Source organism: Suricata suricatta, chromosome 10 (genome assembly GCF_006229205.1).
Source record: "Suricata suricatta isolate VVHF042 chromosome 10, meerkat_22Aug2017_6uvM2_HiC, whole genome shotgun sequence".
Lineage (NCBI taxonomy): Eukaryota > Metazoa > Chordata > Mammalia > Carnivora > Herpestidae > Suricata > Suricata suricatta.
This window is the reverse complement of record NC_043709.1, coordinates 15203856-15222990: the sequence shown is the minus strand read 5'-3', so window position 1 is coordinate 15222990 and position 19135 is coordinate 15203856. Positions and strand designations below refer to the sequence as shown.

General features: G+C 41.5%; 1 protein-coding gene across 5 annotated transcripts in view; it reads left to right on the top strand.

Moving 5' to 3' along the window:
- Positions 1-19135, top strand: part of POLR3B (RNA polymerase III subunit B) — a 110851-nt gene that overhangs the window by 52956 nt on the left and 38760 nt on the right. For all 5 annotated transcript variants that reach the window (XM_029953953.1, XM_029953954.1, XM_029953955.1 and 2 more), the window contains 5 exons: positions 277-439; positions 3998-4151; positions 7153-7227; positions 7791-7889; positions 11435-11562. In XM_029953953.1, the coding sequence (XP_029809813.1) occupies positions 277-439; positions 3998-4151; positions 7153-7227; positions 7791-7889; positions 11435-11562 (619 nt within the window). The remainder of the gene's footprint in view (positions 1-276; positions 440-3997; positions 4152-7152; positions 7228-7790; positions 7890-11434; positions 11563-19135) is intronic.

Here is a 19135-nt window from a genome sequence, read left to right as displayed (position 1 = left end):
CAGGTTCGGTTGTCTAGGAATAACAATTTAGGTGGTCAGGTTTTTTTGAGGAGGCATTAATGATGGCCATCATTATTTGCCATTTTAAATAGTACGATGCTCAGCACTTCTCTGCGTATACGTGTGTAAGTCTTCTGTATGCATCCCCAAAGTGTCCCCTGCACAGCTGTCCTGCGTTACATTGCTGCCGGCAAAGTGGTGAGCTATTTTCAGCCACGAACAGTACTTTGTATTACTAATGGTCCTTCTTAGAAATGACTGACCTTTGTTTTTTAGGCATGTGGTTTGGTTAAAAACTTGGCCCTCATGACACACATCACAACTGACATGGAAGATGGACCCATTGTTAAATTAGCCAGTAACCTGGGAGTAGAAGATGTGAATTTATTATGTGGGGAAGAGCTCTCTTATCCAAATGTGTTCCTCGTCTTCCTCAATGGTGAGTGCATCCCGGAGACCTGTTGATCTGATCTGTCTCTGGGTGGGGAGTGAAGAGAAGCCGTTATTATCCAGGTACTTAAAGGACAAATGTACTTCAATTCTGGGTCCAGGGGGCCTTAATTTAAAGGTAGAAAAACGGTAACAGAAACAGTTTACCCCACTGGCCAGGTCATCAAGTTCTGAGAGGATCCCACAGCCAGAGCTAAAGGAAACATCGCAGAGACTGGCTGTGTCCTGCCCTTTCACGGCCGCCTGCTTAGCCAAAGTGGAAAGGGCCCAACGTGGCATTTTTAAGTTCAAGTTCAATATGGGAGACATTCTGCAGATCAGCCCTGACAGCAAGTTGACTTCTCTTCAGCCACTCAGTGAGGGATTGTCAACAGCCTGTCCTTAGAGGGCCCTTTCCTTCTGCTCGTGCTCCATGTGCTTCTTTCATCCCTTTCCGAGTCCTTCTGAGCCTTGGCAGCAAGCATGCCTCATCCTGGTGATTTGGTGGTCTGGGTACCTGTCCTGTCACACATCCTGCAGGCTCGTCCTGGCCCCCATGCTCTTCTCCCCTTCCCTCTGTTCCGGGGGGATTTGTCCTTTGCTGCACGGCCAGGGGAGAAGCAAAGCAGGGCTGTTAAGTGTATCCCAGAGGTGATGCTGAGAGAGCTCTTCCTCTGCAGTGTTGCCCAGGTCGTCTGTGTATCCTCACGCTGACCTGGAGTGCAGAGTCCGTCCTCCTCATTTCACAGATGACGAAGGCGGGAAGAGCGGTTACTAGATGCTGGGCAGAGCTTGAAGTGTCTTATGTGGCTTCAAGTTCACATCATGTAATCCTCACATTAACCCTTGGAAGTGATAGAGCCAGTGTTTGAACCCAGGGGGCCTGGGCCCCGAGTTCATGCCCTCAGCTCATGCCCTCAGTGTGGTGCTGACCAGTGAGGAGAAGGAGGCTAACTTTTGCTACTTGGGCTGGTGGGGGCAGGGCTGCCCTGAGCCGCTCTGCTCTGCTGCTTTCCTGCAGCCTGTGGACCAGCTGCTGAGTCAGTAACAGAATTTTTTTTTTAATATATAGTTTATTGTTAAGCTGATTTCCATATAACACCCATATTTCACTTAGCATGACACCCTCGAGGTCCATCCACTTTGCTACAAACGGCCAGATTTCATTCTTTCTCATTGCCATGTAGTACTCCATTGTATATATAAACCACATCTTCTTGATCCATTCATTAGTTGATGGACATTTATGCTCTTTCCATGATTTGGCGATTGTAGAAAGTGCCCCAGTGAACATTGGGGTACATGTGCCCCTGTGCATCAGCACTCCTGTACTTCTTGTGTAAATTCCTAGCACTGGTATTGCTGGGTCATAGGGGAGTTCTATGGATAGTGTTTTGAGGAACCTCCATACTGTTTTTTAGAGCAGCTGCACAAGTGTACATTGCCACCAACAGTGTAGGAGGGTGCCCATTTCTCCACAACCTCGCCAGCATCTATGGTCCTTTGATTTGTTCATTTTAGCCACTCTGACCAGTGTGAGGTGGTATCTCAGTGTAGTTTTGATTTGTGTTTCCCTGATGATGAATGATATTGAGCATCATTTCATGTGCCTGTAGGCGATCTGGATGTCCTCTTTGGAGAAGTGTCTATTCATTCTTCTGCCCATTTCTTCACTAGATTATTCATTTTTTGGGTGTGAAGTTTGGTGAGTTCCTTGTAGATTTTGGATACTAGCCCTTTATCTGATATGCCATTTGCCGCTATCTTTTCCCATTCTGTCAGTTGCCTATTAGTTTTTTTTTGTTTTGTTTTGTTTCCTTTGCAGTGCAGATGCTTTTTATCTTCATGAGGACCCAATAGTTCATTTTTGCCCTTGATTCCCTGGCCTTTGGGGATGTGTTGAGTAGAAAATTGCTGTAGTTGAGGTCAAGGAGGCGGTTTCCTGCTTTCTCCTCAAGGGTTTTGATGGTTTCCTATCTCACATTCAGGAACTTCAGTCATTTTGAGTTTATTTTTCTGTATGGTATAAGAAAGTGGTCTAGTTTCATTCTTCTGTATGTTGCTGTCTAGTTCTCCCAGAACCACCTGCTAAAGAGGCTGTCTTTTTTCCACTGGATACTCTTTCCTGCTTTGTCAGAGATTAATTGGCCATACATTTGTGGGTCCAGTTCTGGGTTCTCTATTCTATTCCATTGGTCTATGTGTCTGTTTTTGTGCCAATACCAAACTGTCTTGATGATGACAGCTTTGTAGTAGAGGCTAAAGTCTGGGATTGTGATGCCTCTCATTTTGGTTTTCTTCTTCAATATTATTTTGGCTATTGGGGTTTTTTTTGTGGTTCCATATGAATTTTAGGATAGTTTGTTCTAGCTTTGAGAAGAACGCTGGTGCAATTTTGATTGGGATTGCAGTGAATGTGTAGATTGCTTTGGGTAATAATGACATTTTAACAATCTTTATTCTCCTGATTTATGAGCATGGAATGTTTTTCCATTTCTTTGTGTCTTCTTCAGTTTCTTTCATAAGTTTTCTATAGTTTTCATCATACAGGTCTTTTACATCAAGATACTAGCAAATCGAATTCAACAGCATATAAAAAGAATTATCCACCATGATCAAGTGGGATTCATTCCTGGGTTACAGGGCTGGTTCAGTATTCACAAATCCATCAATGTGATACATCACATTAACAAAAGAAAAGATCAAAACCATGTGATCCTGTTGACATATGCAGAAAAAGCATCTGACAAAATACAGCATCCTTCCTTAATAAAAATCCTCGAGAAAGTCGAGATTGAAGGAACTTACTTAAACATTATAAAAGCAATTTATAAAAAGCCCACAGCTAATATCCTTAATGGTGAAAAACTGAGAGTTTCCCTCTGAGATCAGGAACACGACAGGGATGCCCACTCTCACCACGTTGTTTAACGTAATGTTGGAAGTCCTAGCATCAGCAATCAGACAACAAAAGGAAATAATAGGCTTCAGAATTGGCAAAGAAGAAGTCAAACTTTCACTTTTCGCAGATGACATGATACTCTACATGGAAAACCCGACCGACTTCACCAGAAGCCCACTAGAACTGATCCGTGAATTCAGCAAAGTCGCAGGGCACAAAATCAATGTACAGAAATCGGTTGCATTTTTATACACCAATAATGAGGCAACAGAAAGAAAAATCAAGAAACTGATCCCATTCACAATTGCACAAAAAATCATAAAATACCTAGGAGTAATGGACTGCTCAGTGCTGCTAATCATCCATATCACATAGATATTTTATTTTTTAATGTTTTTTATTTATTTTTGAGAGACAGAGACAGTGCGAGCAGGGGAAGGTCAGAGAGAGAGGGAGACACAGAATCTGAAGCAGGCTCTAGGCTCTGAGCTAGCTGTCAGCACAGAGCCCGATGTGGGGCTCGAACCCACGAACATGAGAGCATGACCTGAACCGAAGCCGGATGCTTAACTGGCTGAGCCACCCAGGCACCCCTCACATAGATATTTTAAATTAATACAGATCTGTTTGTTGTATCTATTGTAAATATTTTTTCTTTCTGCTCAGGTAACATCCTGGGTGTCATTCGGGACCACAAGAAGCTAGTGAACACATTTCGACTGATGCGAAGAGCAGGATATGTCAATGAATTTGTTTCCATCTCAACGAATCTTACGGATCGCTGTGTCTATATTTCTTCTGATGGGGGACGGCTGTGCAGGTATAAGTCGCTAAAAAGAGTTTTTTAAGTTTACTTCTGAAAGAAATACACCTGTTTTTATTTTTGAATCTACTTTAACCTGTTTATTGAGATAAGCTTAATTTAGTTAGCAGACCCCTCGTGAATATGCATCCAGGTACTGAGGATTCAAAGATTAATGGGAATCAGTCTCTGCCCTCAGAGAGCTCACTATGTGGGCAAAGGCAGAGATAAATACTAATAACAACCAACCATGCTAATAAGATGCTAGCTAGGCATTACTTAGTATTTTAGTAGATACAACTACATTCAACCCTGTAGGTTGGATTATTGTTTTCATTTAACCAATGAGGAACTGAGTTTTAGGAAGACTAGGTAACTTACCCAAAGCTAGATGGCGGCGGGGTCTGTTTTTACTTGAAAGTCTTCACAATTCATTTGATTCCAACACTCATGATTTTTACCCAGTGTATTCTCTTGCTATGAACCGAACTTTAAAGGATGAGTGGGGTTGTGTTCCTTGGATGGAGGAGGAAAGGAGAAAGGCTGAGGAATGACAAGAATGAAAAACATGGAGGCATGAGGAAGTAGCATTAGGCTCAATAGAAAGTAGGTGTCTTATTCTTTCAGCACATCTTAAGGGCCTCTTCTGAATGGGCACTGGCCAGGAGGTTGGGGTACAAAGATGATTATGACAGGGTATCTGGTCTTTGCGGGATATTCAGGGACATCAGCTGTGGACATTACCTTGTTCGGAAGCCTCTGTGTGTTTTACTGCAGTCCTTCTTTGTGGACCTCAGGTCGTGTTAGGGCACAGGTCAGTGAGCCAGCAGTGGTTGGAGGGGTGGGAAGAGCTTGGGCTTGGAAGTCTGTCACAGCGGAGACGGGGCTGCCATTGTCTGTCCAGCATCCAAGTTCTCCCAGTTACCCTCCTCATTCTCCTTTGGGCACTGCTCCTCCCTCTACTCAGGACGGTCTGTCAGGTGCCGTCTCCTGCTCAGCTAGGGGCCTGGCACATGACCCAGGTAGACCAGTCACACCCTCTTCTCGGAGGATTTGAATCCCAGATAGAATAGCTAAAGGAAGAGGCGGCTGGAATTGATCCATCCTGACAGCAGCACATGCAAGACACTACCTTTACTCCTCCTGTTCTGGATCCTTGGGACCTGTTGTGAGGCTGGGCATTGCACCTTTATTTATTTATTTTTTCCTAATTTTAGAGTGTGAATGAGGGAGAGAAGGGCAGAGGGGGAGAAAGGGAGAGGGAGACTATCTTAAGCAGGCTCCATGCTCAGTGTGGAGCCTGACATGGGGCTCGATCCCATGACCCTGGGATCAACCTGAGCCAAAATCCAGTGTTGGACGGTCAACCAACTGAGCCACCCAGGCGACCCTTATTTGGAGATTCTTAATCCTTCTAGTAAATTCCTTTAAACATATTTGTTTGTTTTAGTAAGTTCCAACTTTGGTTAATGAGCCAGAATTGGTTTCTGTTCTTTGCAACCAAAGAACCCTAGGTAACGACATACTTGAGTTTGAATCCTGACTTCCCACTCACGGACTTGGCATGGCTGTGACTTTATTACTTTCCTTGGCTGAAAAAAATGTAAATAATAATATGCCTCCCTAGGGTTATCCCAAGAACTGATTGATGGAAGGTGTGGTAGGTGTCCCTTAGGTGCCAGGCTCATGTTAGGTGCTTATTGTCGCTATTAACATATTCTGTCAGTTGGGGAAAATAATGACATTTTCTTAGGTCACTCTGAGGAGTTTTTTTTTTTTTTTTTCCTTACATGCAGTATTTTAGGAAGTAGTCTAAAAGAAACAAATTCTTTTTTAGCAGTCATTTTATGATGGCATGACGTAGAGCTGGCAGGACGAGCATGTAGAATTTATCGAGTGAGTAGAAAGGGAGCAGAGTGAGACCCTTCCCCCAGCGCCCGCGGCCGTCCTCACTTGGGAGTCTCCCCGCCTGAGCTCCGGGCAGCCCTTGAATGAGGCTGCAGTGTCTCCACTTCCCTCCCCGGAAGCCAGGATTTCGAGGTGATGTCGATTTCCATGAAAAGTTCACTCAGTTCATTTTTCAGCGACTTGTGTTCCCCTTTTGTGATTGTGCAGCTCTTCTTCTTAACTGTTTAAGAGCGCTCATTAGTCCTCCAGGAGTTATTTGGACTTTCGGGCAGAGCGCACAAGTGTCTGGTGGTGGCCCGCTCCCCTCTGTAAGAGCTGCTTATCCAAACAGCGACAGCCCTTGACGTCTCGGTGCCGCATGCCATCCTTTGTGTCGGTGTCTCCTCGTGGTGGCGAAGCCCTCAGAGGCAAATCACCGCTGACAGTTACAGGTTAATCTACCAGAACGTGGAAACCAAGAGCTCTCTCTACCTTACACCCCTCTCTCGCTAAAAAGCTTTGTTCTCTGCAAGTGTGTAGCCCCTCTTTCGGTTCATGTGTAGCTTTAGGTAACCTGCCAGCGCAGCCCAGCGATGTCTGTCCAGGGTGAAGCCACTCTAACCAGCTGACGTTCATCAGACCTTCGCCACAGAGGGCCATTGTTGTCCTCGGTGATAGTTCTCTGCCTGCCCACTTCTTGGGTAGTAGATCACATATTCCTCTAGGGAATCTTAGGAATAGCCTTTGGTCTGATGCGTCTACATGGATTTTAAGAATAAGACAAAGATTTTGTTTCCTTTTTAAATCTTACTGAGTATTGTTTTTGTGTTGCCTTTTCCTTTAAAACCAGGTATTTCCTAAGATACTTGGAGGAAGTGCTGTGCGTGTATATGTGTGCACGTGCACACATACACACATGGGTTGGAGTGCGTGTCTATGTTTCTATATGTGGGAGAGAGAAAATAGGCCTCTGTGCACTCACACATGAAGAGACCACCTAGTGTCCTCAGGCGGTCCGCACGTCTGTTTGATTACATCTCCAGCTTCCTTCATTTTACCGTAGTAAACTTACTCACTGACTTAATTCTTCTTTTGAACTACTATGAATTTGTTATTATTTTTTCCATTCCAGACCCTACATAATCGTAAAGAAACAGAAGCCTGCCGTCACAAATAAGCATATGGAAGAGCTTGCTCAGGGGTACAGGTGAGTGGCCAAAAGCAAGACTCAAATTTCCTTGATACTCATTTATAGGATTTAATCAGTGATGGCATTATTGATCTGAGCTTTTCAGAAAAGTTAATGTTTTCATTTTTAGTCTCTTAATTCCTCTCTACTAAATGTATCAGCCTTTTAAAAACCTATTCCTTTCTATGTGAACTTGCTTAGACTTTGTGAAACATTAGCAGTTTATATCATGAAGACCGCAAAGTGTCAGTGTAAATTAGCGCACTGTGAGGTAACAGAGCTGTGGTGATTTGCACATGGTGGGCCTCTCATCCTAGGAGCTTGTTAACGTCCTAGGAGATATTTTCAGAAGCAGGGGCTCAATTGACAAGTGTCATAGATGTTTTACTGTTTTTATTCCAGTGATTTGTGATCACTGTGTGATCCAAGAATAACACGTTTCAGACATCCCAATATAGTGACACTTTCCGGGAGAGAAAGTGCGTTGGTTGTCCATGAAAGCCAGCATCCTCCATGATCGCATGGGGCACACTGCAGTGAAATGCTGTTTAGTAATGTACATGTCACCGGTGTTTCCCCAGGAACTTTGAAGATTTCTTACACGAGAGTCTGGTTGAATACTTAGATGTGAATGAAGAAAATGATTGTAACATCGCACTCTATGAACATACAATTAATAAGTAAGTGGGATCTTTAACAGCCGTAATTAAAACCTGTTCTGATTATAGAAAGAGCTTTCTTTTCATCTTTTCTGTTGCGTTCCCCCTTCGTAGGAAGTGTTAGAAGTACACAGTCGTACAGTACAGCGTTCCCCATCCTTTATCCCACGGTAGGAACATCACACAACTGCTAACAGTCTTCAGATTTCATTATCTTTTCTATTCGTTTTACACTTAGTGTGTATTTTTGGAAAGGAATTGCTTCTCTGATTTTGATATTTGATTACTGTCAAAACTGAGCCAAGGGATCGGGCTATGTTAAAGATGTATTTCTCTCTTCTAGAGAGAACCTCTGAATTCTTGTCAGTGCAGGAATTCATACATCATGTGCCCTAAGGATGTCCCTAAACTTACGTGTGGTATAAACAAAAAATGGTACTATGTTCACAGTGCTTCAAGAATAGTGATGTTTTTAGAAGCATTTGTTCTATTTGGAGTACATTAGAGGACATTTATAGAACTTCCTGTCTGATGCCCATGGCTGATGGTACTGCTTCCCTGAAACTGGAGTTTTCTCAGTTACGTTGTTAGGTGGTTAGGAGTTTAATACTGCCACCTGATAACTGTGTCTTCGGTCAAGAAAGTACTTTTCTGTTTCCTGCCACCAGATGAGTTGTACCACTCCATTTTTGTCTTCTTGTAATTTAGTAAGTAATGCTTTCAGTCAGGGTCTTTATTCTTTAAAGGCATGACTGTCTCAAAGTACTGTTTTTATACTCTCACTTGAAGACTGAGTGGATTAAAGGGACTGTTCTGCGGTAGCCCCTGTGACCAGCAGCCCGTCCTGGTTACGCAGCCTCCACTGCTCTCCTCAACGCCCGCTCCGGTGCCCCAGCTCCTCCCGGGGTCTGACCCCTTTTCCCCACCTCCGCCGTCCACGCCAGCCCAGGCTGCTGCCATCGCCTGGGGACTTGCCAAAGGCTCCTGACTCTTTTGCACTAGTTCCCGTACAGTCTGTTCTTAATAGATGAAAGTGGTCTTTTTCCGACTCTTCTCAAGCCAAACCTCAAAACTCAAACCTTCTCAAACCTCACTCCCTCTCTGGAATCCTTGCAGAGGCCTCAGGTTCCTGCACGATCTGCCTGCCCAACCTGTGCCTGCAGCCTCCTCTCCCCCACTCCTCCCTCCCTCTGTTTAACCACACTGGCCTCTTCACACCTCAGGCTGCCTCGGTACCTTCGCGCTGGCCGGTCCCTCGGCTGGAGCGCTCACATTCTGCCTGGCTCACTCTTTCACCTCCGCCAGGTCTTCACTCGGGCGGCACCTTCTCCGTGCTTTTTCCTCATGACGCCATCTAGAATAGAAACCTCTCCTCTGTGCACACCCCTCTTTGCTGCTTTATTTTTCTAGTGCTTATTACCTTACAATAAAATCTACAAATGTGTATTTTATTGATTTATCTGTATTATTTATCTTTCCACTAGAAGCTTCACAGAGGTGGGGGTTTTTCTCTGCCTTGTTCACTGTTACAAAGGAATGCAGCCGTTAGTATCAGTTCACCCAGTCACCAGGCCGACCCGTACATCCAATTCACTTTCTTTTAAACATAGAAAAAAATTGGCATTCTGTAATTCATACTTATGATTTTTTTCTTAACGTAGACATGCATAAATTAAAAAGAATGAATCCCCTTCCTCCCTGTCCCACCAAACTCAGCCTCTAGATGTAATCAGTGCTAATGGTTTAATGTACTCTTTTACATTTTTCCTAAGTGAATACAAACGTACCTACACAATCTCTCACAGTGCATGTGGCCAAAGCAACATAGCTTTAAATTTAAACTTGATTTTAAACTTAACATCATTATGAACTTCATCATTGTGGACATTTTTTATATCAGTGTATGTATGTATGTTTATATAGATATATTCCTATAAAGCATTGACCTTTTTTTTTCTTAATTTATTTATTTTTTGAGAGAGAGAGAACAGGGGAGGGGCAGAGAGAGAGAGAGAAAGAATCCCAAGCAAGTGCCACACTGTCAGTACAGAGCACAGTGCGGGGCTTGAACTCACGAACTGTGAGATCATGACCCAAGCTGAAATCAAGAGTCAGATGCTTAACCAGCTGAGCCACCCAGGTGCCCCAACCATTGAAATGATTAATATTGTGTCTTAGAAGTGCTTGAGGAAGGAATAGAGAATCAGTAGAGATCACAGACTCTGGATGTAATGTCTTTACTTTCAGCGAGACCCAGAAACAACTGGCTGCCCTTTCTCCATAAATACCTGAGCTGCTGTATCATTTATCCAAAACTGATATTTTTGCAAAGATACATTACAGCAGCCAACATTCTAACACCTACTAGATAAAGTCTTCCTTTGTGTCCAGTACCTACAGCTCAGCTGTCCACTAAAAATGTCATGTGAGCCCATATATCTATGTTTTCCAGTAGCCACTCTGGAAAAGAAACAGATGAAGTTAATCTTAATAACTTAATTTGAGCCAGTATATTTAAAATATTGTCACTTCAACATGTACTCATGTTGAAATTTTATGTTTTTTCCTATAAGTCTTCAAAATTTCATTGGAAATACCTGATCTGGTTTCATAAAAATTTACATTTGAAAAAGTAGATTTATAAGTATTAGTTGTTATAAAGATTACTCAGAGGTTTTAAATAACTGAACTGAGTTATTTAAATTTGAGTTTTTAAAATGTAAAGTAACTGAAATTAACTAAAATTAAAAATTCCCATCCTTAATTATTCAAATCTGACCTGGCACTGAACAGCCACACTTACCTGGTGGTTGTGGTGTTGGTCCCCTTTGGTCTTAAAGGAACTATTCTTCAGCGGGATGTAGTCCTCTTGAAAATGGCACCCACCTTTGTCATTGATATAAGTTGGAAAAGTGCAGAAAATCAACCCACTCAGCCAGGTGGATATTTTTGGTGTTGCATTTTGATATGCCTGATATAGTAATTTCTTTATAAGGGTTATTGCTATTAGTATGTAATAATGTCTTATTTTTTTTACAGGGATTTTCTGTACGATCTCCCTTTTCTTGTATTTCTATAAGAAGTTTCTATTACTGAGGAAAATAATTCATTTTATTATATTTTATCGGTTTTACTAGAAGCAAATATTGAGGTTTTATATAGACTACATATATTTGGATATGAATTTGTGTGTGTGTGTATATATATATATATATATATATATATAAACTTATAAATTTTATTATCTAGGTCCTTCAGGGACTTTTTTTATTTGAGAGAGAGCAAACAAGCAGGGGAGGAGGCAGAGGTGAAGAGAGAGAGAGAGAGAGAGAGAGAGAGAGAGAGAGAGAATCTCAAGCAGGCTTAATGCTCAGTGCAGAGCCTGATGCGACGCTCGATCCCATGACCCCAGGATCATGATCTGAGCTGAAACCAAGAGTCAGATGCTGAACTGACCGAGCCACCCAGGCACCCCCACTGGACCCTTGATAGTAATATTTTTATGCCCTTTAAGAGCTATTTATTCTAGTCCTTGGTGTCTTATAGGTCTCATTTTTAATTAACAGAGATACCACCCACTTGGAGATTGAGCCCTTCACTCTTCTTGGTGTTTGTGCGGGCCTCATCCCATACCCTCATCATAACCAGTCCCCAAGAAACACGTACCAGTGTGCCATGGGGAAGCAAGCCATGGGTAAGATTTCCTTCTTGAACTTGGTTGTGAATACTTGGATAAAAGACCGAACTCTTTATCCTTACTTCACTAGTATGAAATGTTTGGCTAACTCAGACATTGCTAATTCCTGAGGGTTACTGACCTGAGGGTTGCCCGTGAACTCTGTGGGGCTTACAGGTGCCCCGCCATGTCTGAAGCATAAACAGAAATAGAGAAAACCTCTCTGAACCTGTTCCCTTGACCAAACAGGAAGTTATATTGTAAATGTCACAGAATGATGAGCCGGTAAATGTGACGAGAAAAGCTCTACAAAGTGTAAGTTGTGAACCAGGAGAAATGGAAGAACGAGCAGAAAAGCACAAGGTTGAAGGAAGAGAGCCAAAGACGCACAGTATATTAGAATGTGCTGGTGATGGTCAGGGTGATAGTCATTGGACCCATCGCATCCTTATCCTTTTACTCCTGTAGCTTCTGAAACATCAGTTCATGTCATACCGATTTCTGAATTTGTTTTCTTCCTTCTATTTTTTTTTTCCTTTCTCCTCCATGCATCAATTAATTTATCTGCTATCCATCCGTAACACTAGTTGAGCATCTTGTGTAGACCAGACGGTGAGTCTGGAACTTGAACATGGAGAAGTGAGACAGAGCCTGTCCTCAAGGAGTTCACAGTATGGTAGGGGAGGTCAACCAGAGCAGCTGTAGTTTAAGATACATGATAGGTGCTGGAGTGGACCAACAGCTGGAATCTTAGGGAATGAGAGCTGAAAGGTCACCTGAGGTTGGAGAGTAGGTTGTTTCCGAAGAATAGAACCGAACCGAGTCTTAAAAGTATTTTTTAAGACTTAAAGAGTATTTTTCGCAGACATGGGAACAGAAGCAAGCATTGCAGGGGGCATCTTGGTGCTTTGGTACAGGTGTTTGGCCTAACATGGGTATGGTGGCATACTGGAGAGGTGCCATGTATTGAGGACTTTGAGTTTTATCTTGAAGGTGATATGGGGAGGATACCAGGACAAGACAAGAAAAAGTTTTGCTTATAAACTTTTTCTGAAATGTTTCTTAAAAATCATTTAAAAAGTTTTTTTAATCCTAATAAGTTTAATAAGTTCAATTTTCATATGTGTCTGTGACATCAATATGTTGTGTCATTTCTGGTTTAAAGTATGATACAAGGAGCTTCCTAAAGAAACTGAAAGGATTTTGTATTGCCTTTGGGTAACCACTGGAAAACATTTAGCTTCTCAGTTACCAGCACGCTGCAACTGACTATAGCTTGACAATTAAGGAATCTTGCATCTCATCCCGGATAGAGAGTGCATGTTTCTTTTTGAGTTTTTATATTGCACTTTGGTTGGCAAAACATGTTGTCCTTGCAACCATTTACCTGAATGATGTAATGCCTAGATCGTTCAGAATAACTCCCAGTGGGAAAATCCAAGCCGCGGCTCATCAATTTTGCCTGTCCCGTTCATCCTCCGCAGCCGCGGAGGCTGATTTCCCGCTTGTGCTTGAGACTTGCTAACAAGTTGAAATATACAGTACTGAACCTTGTGTGCCAGGAAAGGGCTATCACTTCTATTGGGTTTACCAAACCATTTTGTTTCCTGATGTGAATCCTGGCTGAAACAATACACCTTTTGTGTAGAACCTTCAGCAGAATTAACGGAAGACTAATCACTTCATCGCTAATGCCACTCTTTGCTTGTGTTTGAAGATTGAAACAGAAAGAGCTACGAATCTATCTCCACTTGGTGAATCTTTTTTTTTTTTTAATGAAGAGACTTGAAGGAAAGAAATAATATTTTTATTTTTGTAACTTTTCTCCCAACCAAAAAAAAAAAGCTTTTATTTTGTGGCCGTGAGTATCTGCAACGTTTGGTTAGTTACCACACACAGTTAAGCAGGATCAGTGTGTACAGAAAGCCAATTCAGGGTCTGTAGAGTTCTTTTGTAGTTTTCTGTGTGAAGGTTTTTTTTCTCGTTTTGTTTTGAGTGTCATTTGCAATTCATTGTCTGTGTTTTCTGAGGTTGGTGTATTCAGCTGCTCTGACCCTGGGTCCTGCACATTTAGCTCCTTGGATACAATCCTCTGACGTTACTGCTGACGCTAGGAAGACAAAAGCCACTGAATATCTTAAGTAATAAAAAAAAAAAGCCTTTGTTACTGTTTGTTATTATAAAACACCTGACTGGGAAGAAAAGCATCAAGATAAAAGTACATTCAAAGTTGGCACATTACAGAGCCACGTTTCTCTTTGGACACTGAAATAGCTACAGAAGTGCCCAACGAGGTCTAGATGAAAACTCGCAAAAGGAACAAGGCCAGCAGAGGGAGAAGACCCACAGCAGAGACCCAGGTCTGTAAAGCAGACCTAGCACTTTGAGTCCGACTTCTCGGAGTCATTTTAATTCCATGCAGTCTCGGCTGCTGTTAACTAAAAGTCGTGCTATCCCGTTTTCAGTAGGAGCCATTGATGAAGACTGTATACACCTCAGAGTCTGTGTGAATGTTCTAAAGTAATATTTTAGTGCTGTTTGTCCGTTAGTCCATATGGAAAGTGGAAGACAGTAGGCCAGAATTAACACACTGCATATTCTAGCCAACCTGGAAGATTTGCTGTCTACTTTTCACTACCAGTGGCCTGCCCCCAGTGAACAGAGTGAGAAAATGAGAGAAAGTCATTTTTCTGTTACTCCTAAGGAGATCAAGATGAGCACAAAACATAAGACTGAAAGCCTTACCTTGTACATAAGAGAGAGCTCACTTTAGTCAACGTGAAGCCCCAGCAGAGGTGATTCTTAAATCTAAGACTCTTTAAGATGTTAATAAAGTACAGGCTTCCACACACCATCTTATTGTGCTACTAAGAAAGACCTAACCTTCCATGGATATGGCTCTGTTGTGACAAGGTTCAGAGCAAGAAGCCAGGTAGACGTGTGTGGAAATGCTGAGGTCTTCAGGTCACTCAGCACTCCAGGTGAAGGCTGTGTGTCGGAGCTGCATTGTACATGCTCCGTGGCCCCAGATGCCAGTCCATGAGTTACGCTTTCATATCCTGCCCATTTTATTAGCTGGCAATCTGCTAGTGGAACACTTCTCCTGGTTAAAAGGACCTTTCAGTCACTATCAGCTCACTTAATGAATATGCATCACATACCTCTCCTAGTCTCTTCCGAGCCCTCCTTTACCTCCAAATTGCTGGGACTTTTTTTTTTTTTTAACCCAGTCGCTGTTCCAGAGCAGATAGCTCCTTCTCTTGTGTTCCCCACTTTACATTGGGGTGGGATGTCCTAGAAGTAGCGTAGAAGATTTTGAGACCTTAGAAATACATCATATACCACGTTCCTCATAAAATTTTGTTTCATTCTGCATCTTCCTCTACATTTCAACTTTCTGTTTGAATTTTTTTTTTTACAATATTTATTCTTTATCCATTTGGTGGGTACAGAATGAAAAGCTGTTTTGACCAAATTATCCCTGACAATTGTATTTTAGAGTTTTGCTGTTGGTTCAAAAAAAAGTTTTTTTAATCCTTGTCAGTAGTTCAGATGTAAGTTTGTATGACATCTCCCGAGACTAGAAAGCTAATAATGAATACTTAATGGAGATAAAATTAAACTCTCGTTCGGTTTGGAGGGTTAGCACAGGAGGTGGAACGTGGGATAGTACAGGGACAAGGGATGTGTGTTTGTGTTACTGCTAATGTTAACAGGATTGTTAATGAATGTTGCCACTTGCTGACTATTCAGCTGATTTATATGCACTTTTTCTTTTAATCATAATAATAGTCTTGTCAGATATAATACCTTTTTTGTTTCTGACAAGGAAACAGAATCCCACTTTGGTTGAGTAATTTATAAAATGTTACATTATGTCTTCTGTGCAGTGCTATCTATAAAACTTACTAAAATTCTTCTCAATTGAAACTATCTTATTTCCTCACTTTTGCGTCTCCATTGTAGACCAGGATCAAGGTGGTTTCCCTGCTAGACTGTAGTATATAAGCACCTTCAGGACAAGACTATGTCTGTGTTATTTATCACCATGACCTTGGTGCCTAGCACAGTGCCAGCTCAGTAGCTATAGTAAGTACTTACTTAACAAATGTTTAAACAACAAGTGAATGAATCTCTGAGCACATTAACGTTGTTAAGAAGTCAGGTGCTTGTTTTTGAGAAGAATCTTTGAAAAGAACAGCTAAGTTGGAATGCTTATACAACCTAATTTTAAAATTCACTCTAAAACCTCAGCAACAAAGACAGTATGCTATTGACATCCTGGTGGGCATACAGACCAATGGAACAGAATCAGGACATAGACCTGAAGTAGACTCACACTTCTCTGGGTATTCAGTTTTCAGTGAGTGTGTCAGGACAATTCCAGGGGGAAGGAAAGTCTTCTCAACAAAATAAAATGTCTGTGTATATCTGTATAGAAATGAATGAACATCAACTCCTACCTCATACCATACAAAAAATTAACACAAAATGGATCATAGCCTAAAATGTAAGAGCTGAACCCATAAAATGTATAGAAAGAAACACAGGCAAAAATATTCATGACTTTTTTAAAATTTAATTTATGTTTATTTTTGAAGGTGAGAAAGACAGAGTGTGAGCTGTAGAGGGCCAGAGAGAGAGAGAGAGGGAGACACAGAATCTGAAGCAGTCTCCCGGCTCTGAGCTGTCAGGACAGAGCCCAGTGCGGGGCTCAAATGCACAAGCTGTGAAATCATGACCTGAGCCAAAGTCATACACTTAACTGACTGAGCCACCCAGGCGCCCCAAACGTCTTCATGACTTTGAATGACCTAAGATTTCTTAGAACTCAAAAAGTGCAGGCTATGAAAAAGAAAAAACATAATTTGGACTTTCTTAAAATTAAACTTCTGCTCTATGAAAGACCTTAATCCACAGAATGGGAGCACGTATTTGCAACATGTGTATGTATAATATCTGATAAAGGATTTGTATCTGGTACATATAAAGAAATCTTTAATAAGACAACTCTGTTAAAAGATGGCAAAAACAAAACCAGACACTTCACAAAGGGTAATAAGAATGACCAGTAAGCTCACGAAAGTATATCAGTCATTGTTATTAGTCATCAGGTAAATGTAAAGTAAAACTGAGACACTACCACATGCTCATTAGAACAACTGAAATGGAAAAGACCTATTAAGTGTCACTGAGGATGCAGAACAGCTAAGAAGCTAAGTTCACGGTGCTGGCGTGAACATAAAGTAGCATAACATTTGGGGAAATTCTTAAGCAGTTGTTTAGGTTAACCTTACCAATCCCACTGCTCTGTATTTACCCAAGAGAAGTGAACAAAGTCTTGTGCAGGAATGTTCATAGCAGCTTTATTCACAAGTGTCCCAAACTGGAAACAACTCTAGTGTCCATCAACCCGTGAATGGATGAATAAGCTGTTTATACGTGCAGCGGAATACTTTTCAGCAATAACGAAGAGTGAACTATGATACAGCCGCGTGGACGGATCTCAGAATCATTATGCTAAGTGAAAGCAGCAGCCAAAGAGTGTCCATACTGCAGGATTCTATTTATGTAAAAAGGATGAGCTGAATACTAAACCCAGCAGTTGCCTGGGGTCAGGGATGGGGAGGGATCTTTTGGAAGTGTCGTAAATGTTCTAGATCCTGATTGTGGTGGTGGTGATTTTACAGAGGCATACATCTGTCAGAATTCATCAATACATACACTTTAAATGGTAAAGCTTGTTGTTTTTAATGTTCTCAAATAAAAAGAAACTGAGCAAAGGAGGACACAAAACATAGTTAAATGCATTAAACTTCATTTTTTTTTCAGTATACATTTTCTAAGATTCTCCTAAGCTACATGTATTTTTACCAACCTTCTTTTTAAATTTTTTAAATGTTTATTTATTATTAAGACCGAAACAGAGCATGAGTGGGGGAGGGGCAGAGAGATTGGGAGACACAGAATCTGAAGCAGGCTCAAGGCTCTGAGCTGTCAGCACAGAGCCTGAGGCAGGGCTCGAACCCATGAACTGTGAGATCATGACCTGAGCCGAAGTTGGATGCTTAACTGATTGAGCCACCCAGGCGCCCCATTATCAATCTTTTTTCATCCCACCTCAAAACATGTCCTCACTGTTTTAACCTACATGTACATACCTTGCTCTGCCAGCCTGCAGCTTAACAAAGTTATTATCAAGAGAATATGATTTTGTAAGAAAGATTATTTCCTGGGTAGTAAGGAAATGAGACTGGAGTTTTAACAAAATGGGGCAGTGGGAGGGAGAACCCAGCTTCTGGTCTCCTTGTGTTATTATGTGTACACCGTGCCCTTTTTAAGGAAGCTGGAAACAGTAAGAGGCATTCTATTTTGAGCCTGTGCTTCATTCACCCAGACCAATCTTTTAATTTCTGCCTTACATTTTCTCCAAAAGCTTTCTCATTGGCAAAATAGTCATCAGGATTTTTATAAAAATTATAGCTTTTGATGGCATTTTGAAGTTTAATGATAGAGAAATCATAGTTTATAAATCCTGTCTTAACCAACACACCCATCTGTGCTGTTAAAAATGTATATACATGTGTGTTCCTATAAGTTCTTCAGAAAACCTTGGTGGAAGATTTCTAATGAGATCATAAGCATGAGGCATTTGCTAAACCATTTTGCTGTTCATCCATTCAGTGGTCAGGTCAGTTGTAGTGCCTGAGAATTACGTCCTGGGCCTGGTAGCACAATTTATAGCGGGATCTCCTCTCTTTCACCATTGTTTGGAGGTGCAGCCATTAATGCCTTCCCTGCTGCATAATAATGCTTGTCTCAGGTTTCAGGAGACGGCTTGGCAGCCTGGTGGGACATTGCCTGAACCCTTGTTTCAAGCTGGGTGGAGGATACAATTGGAGCTGAAATCTCAACATAAATTTTAAGCAATTTCATGTAAAAGGACAAACTTATTGTCAGTGAACTTTACCACGATCCAGGCAACAGTGATTTTATTTCTAAAACAGTGATCTATTACCAGGTATCCTGCCCAGTTTATTAGTTGGCACTAAAATAACATAAATTAATTGGCAATTTGTAGTGTAAACTCAACAGAAAGTTCTTGAGATTCAGTTTAACTATTGTTTTTCAGCTGAATATTGTTAAATTTTCTAGAGATTTAAGTACAGATATTTGTCATAAAAAGTATAATGTAATTTGGTTTCATTTACTGACATTTATTGAGCCTCTATGGTGAGCCCCGTAGATTTCATTATTTCTTTCAGTAGTAACTGTCAAGGAGTACCATATCATTTTTACTGCCTGAATAGGTTATTTTCATCCCTGATTTTATGACATGAGTACAGAGGAAAAGGTGAAAGAAATAAATGATGAGTTCTGATATCTGCTCATCTTAGAGATGAGCTCCATTAAATGGCACGTAGGCATCTTGGGGCATGTGGGTATTGATGACGTGTCCCTATGGAAGCATGTGCAAGAGAAAAAGACTTAAGGCTACCTTCTTAGCCACTCAAGGGAAAAGATACCCAGGAGAAGTTAAAGAGGCTCAGTAACCCACGCATAAGTTCAGGAGTAGGGCAAATGTGAGTCC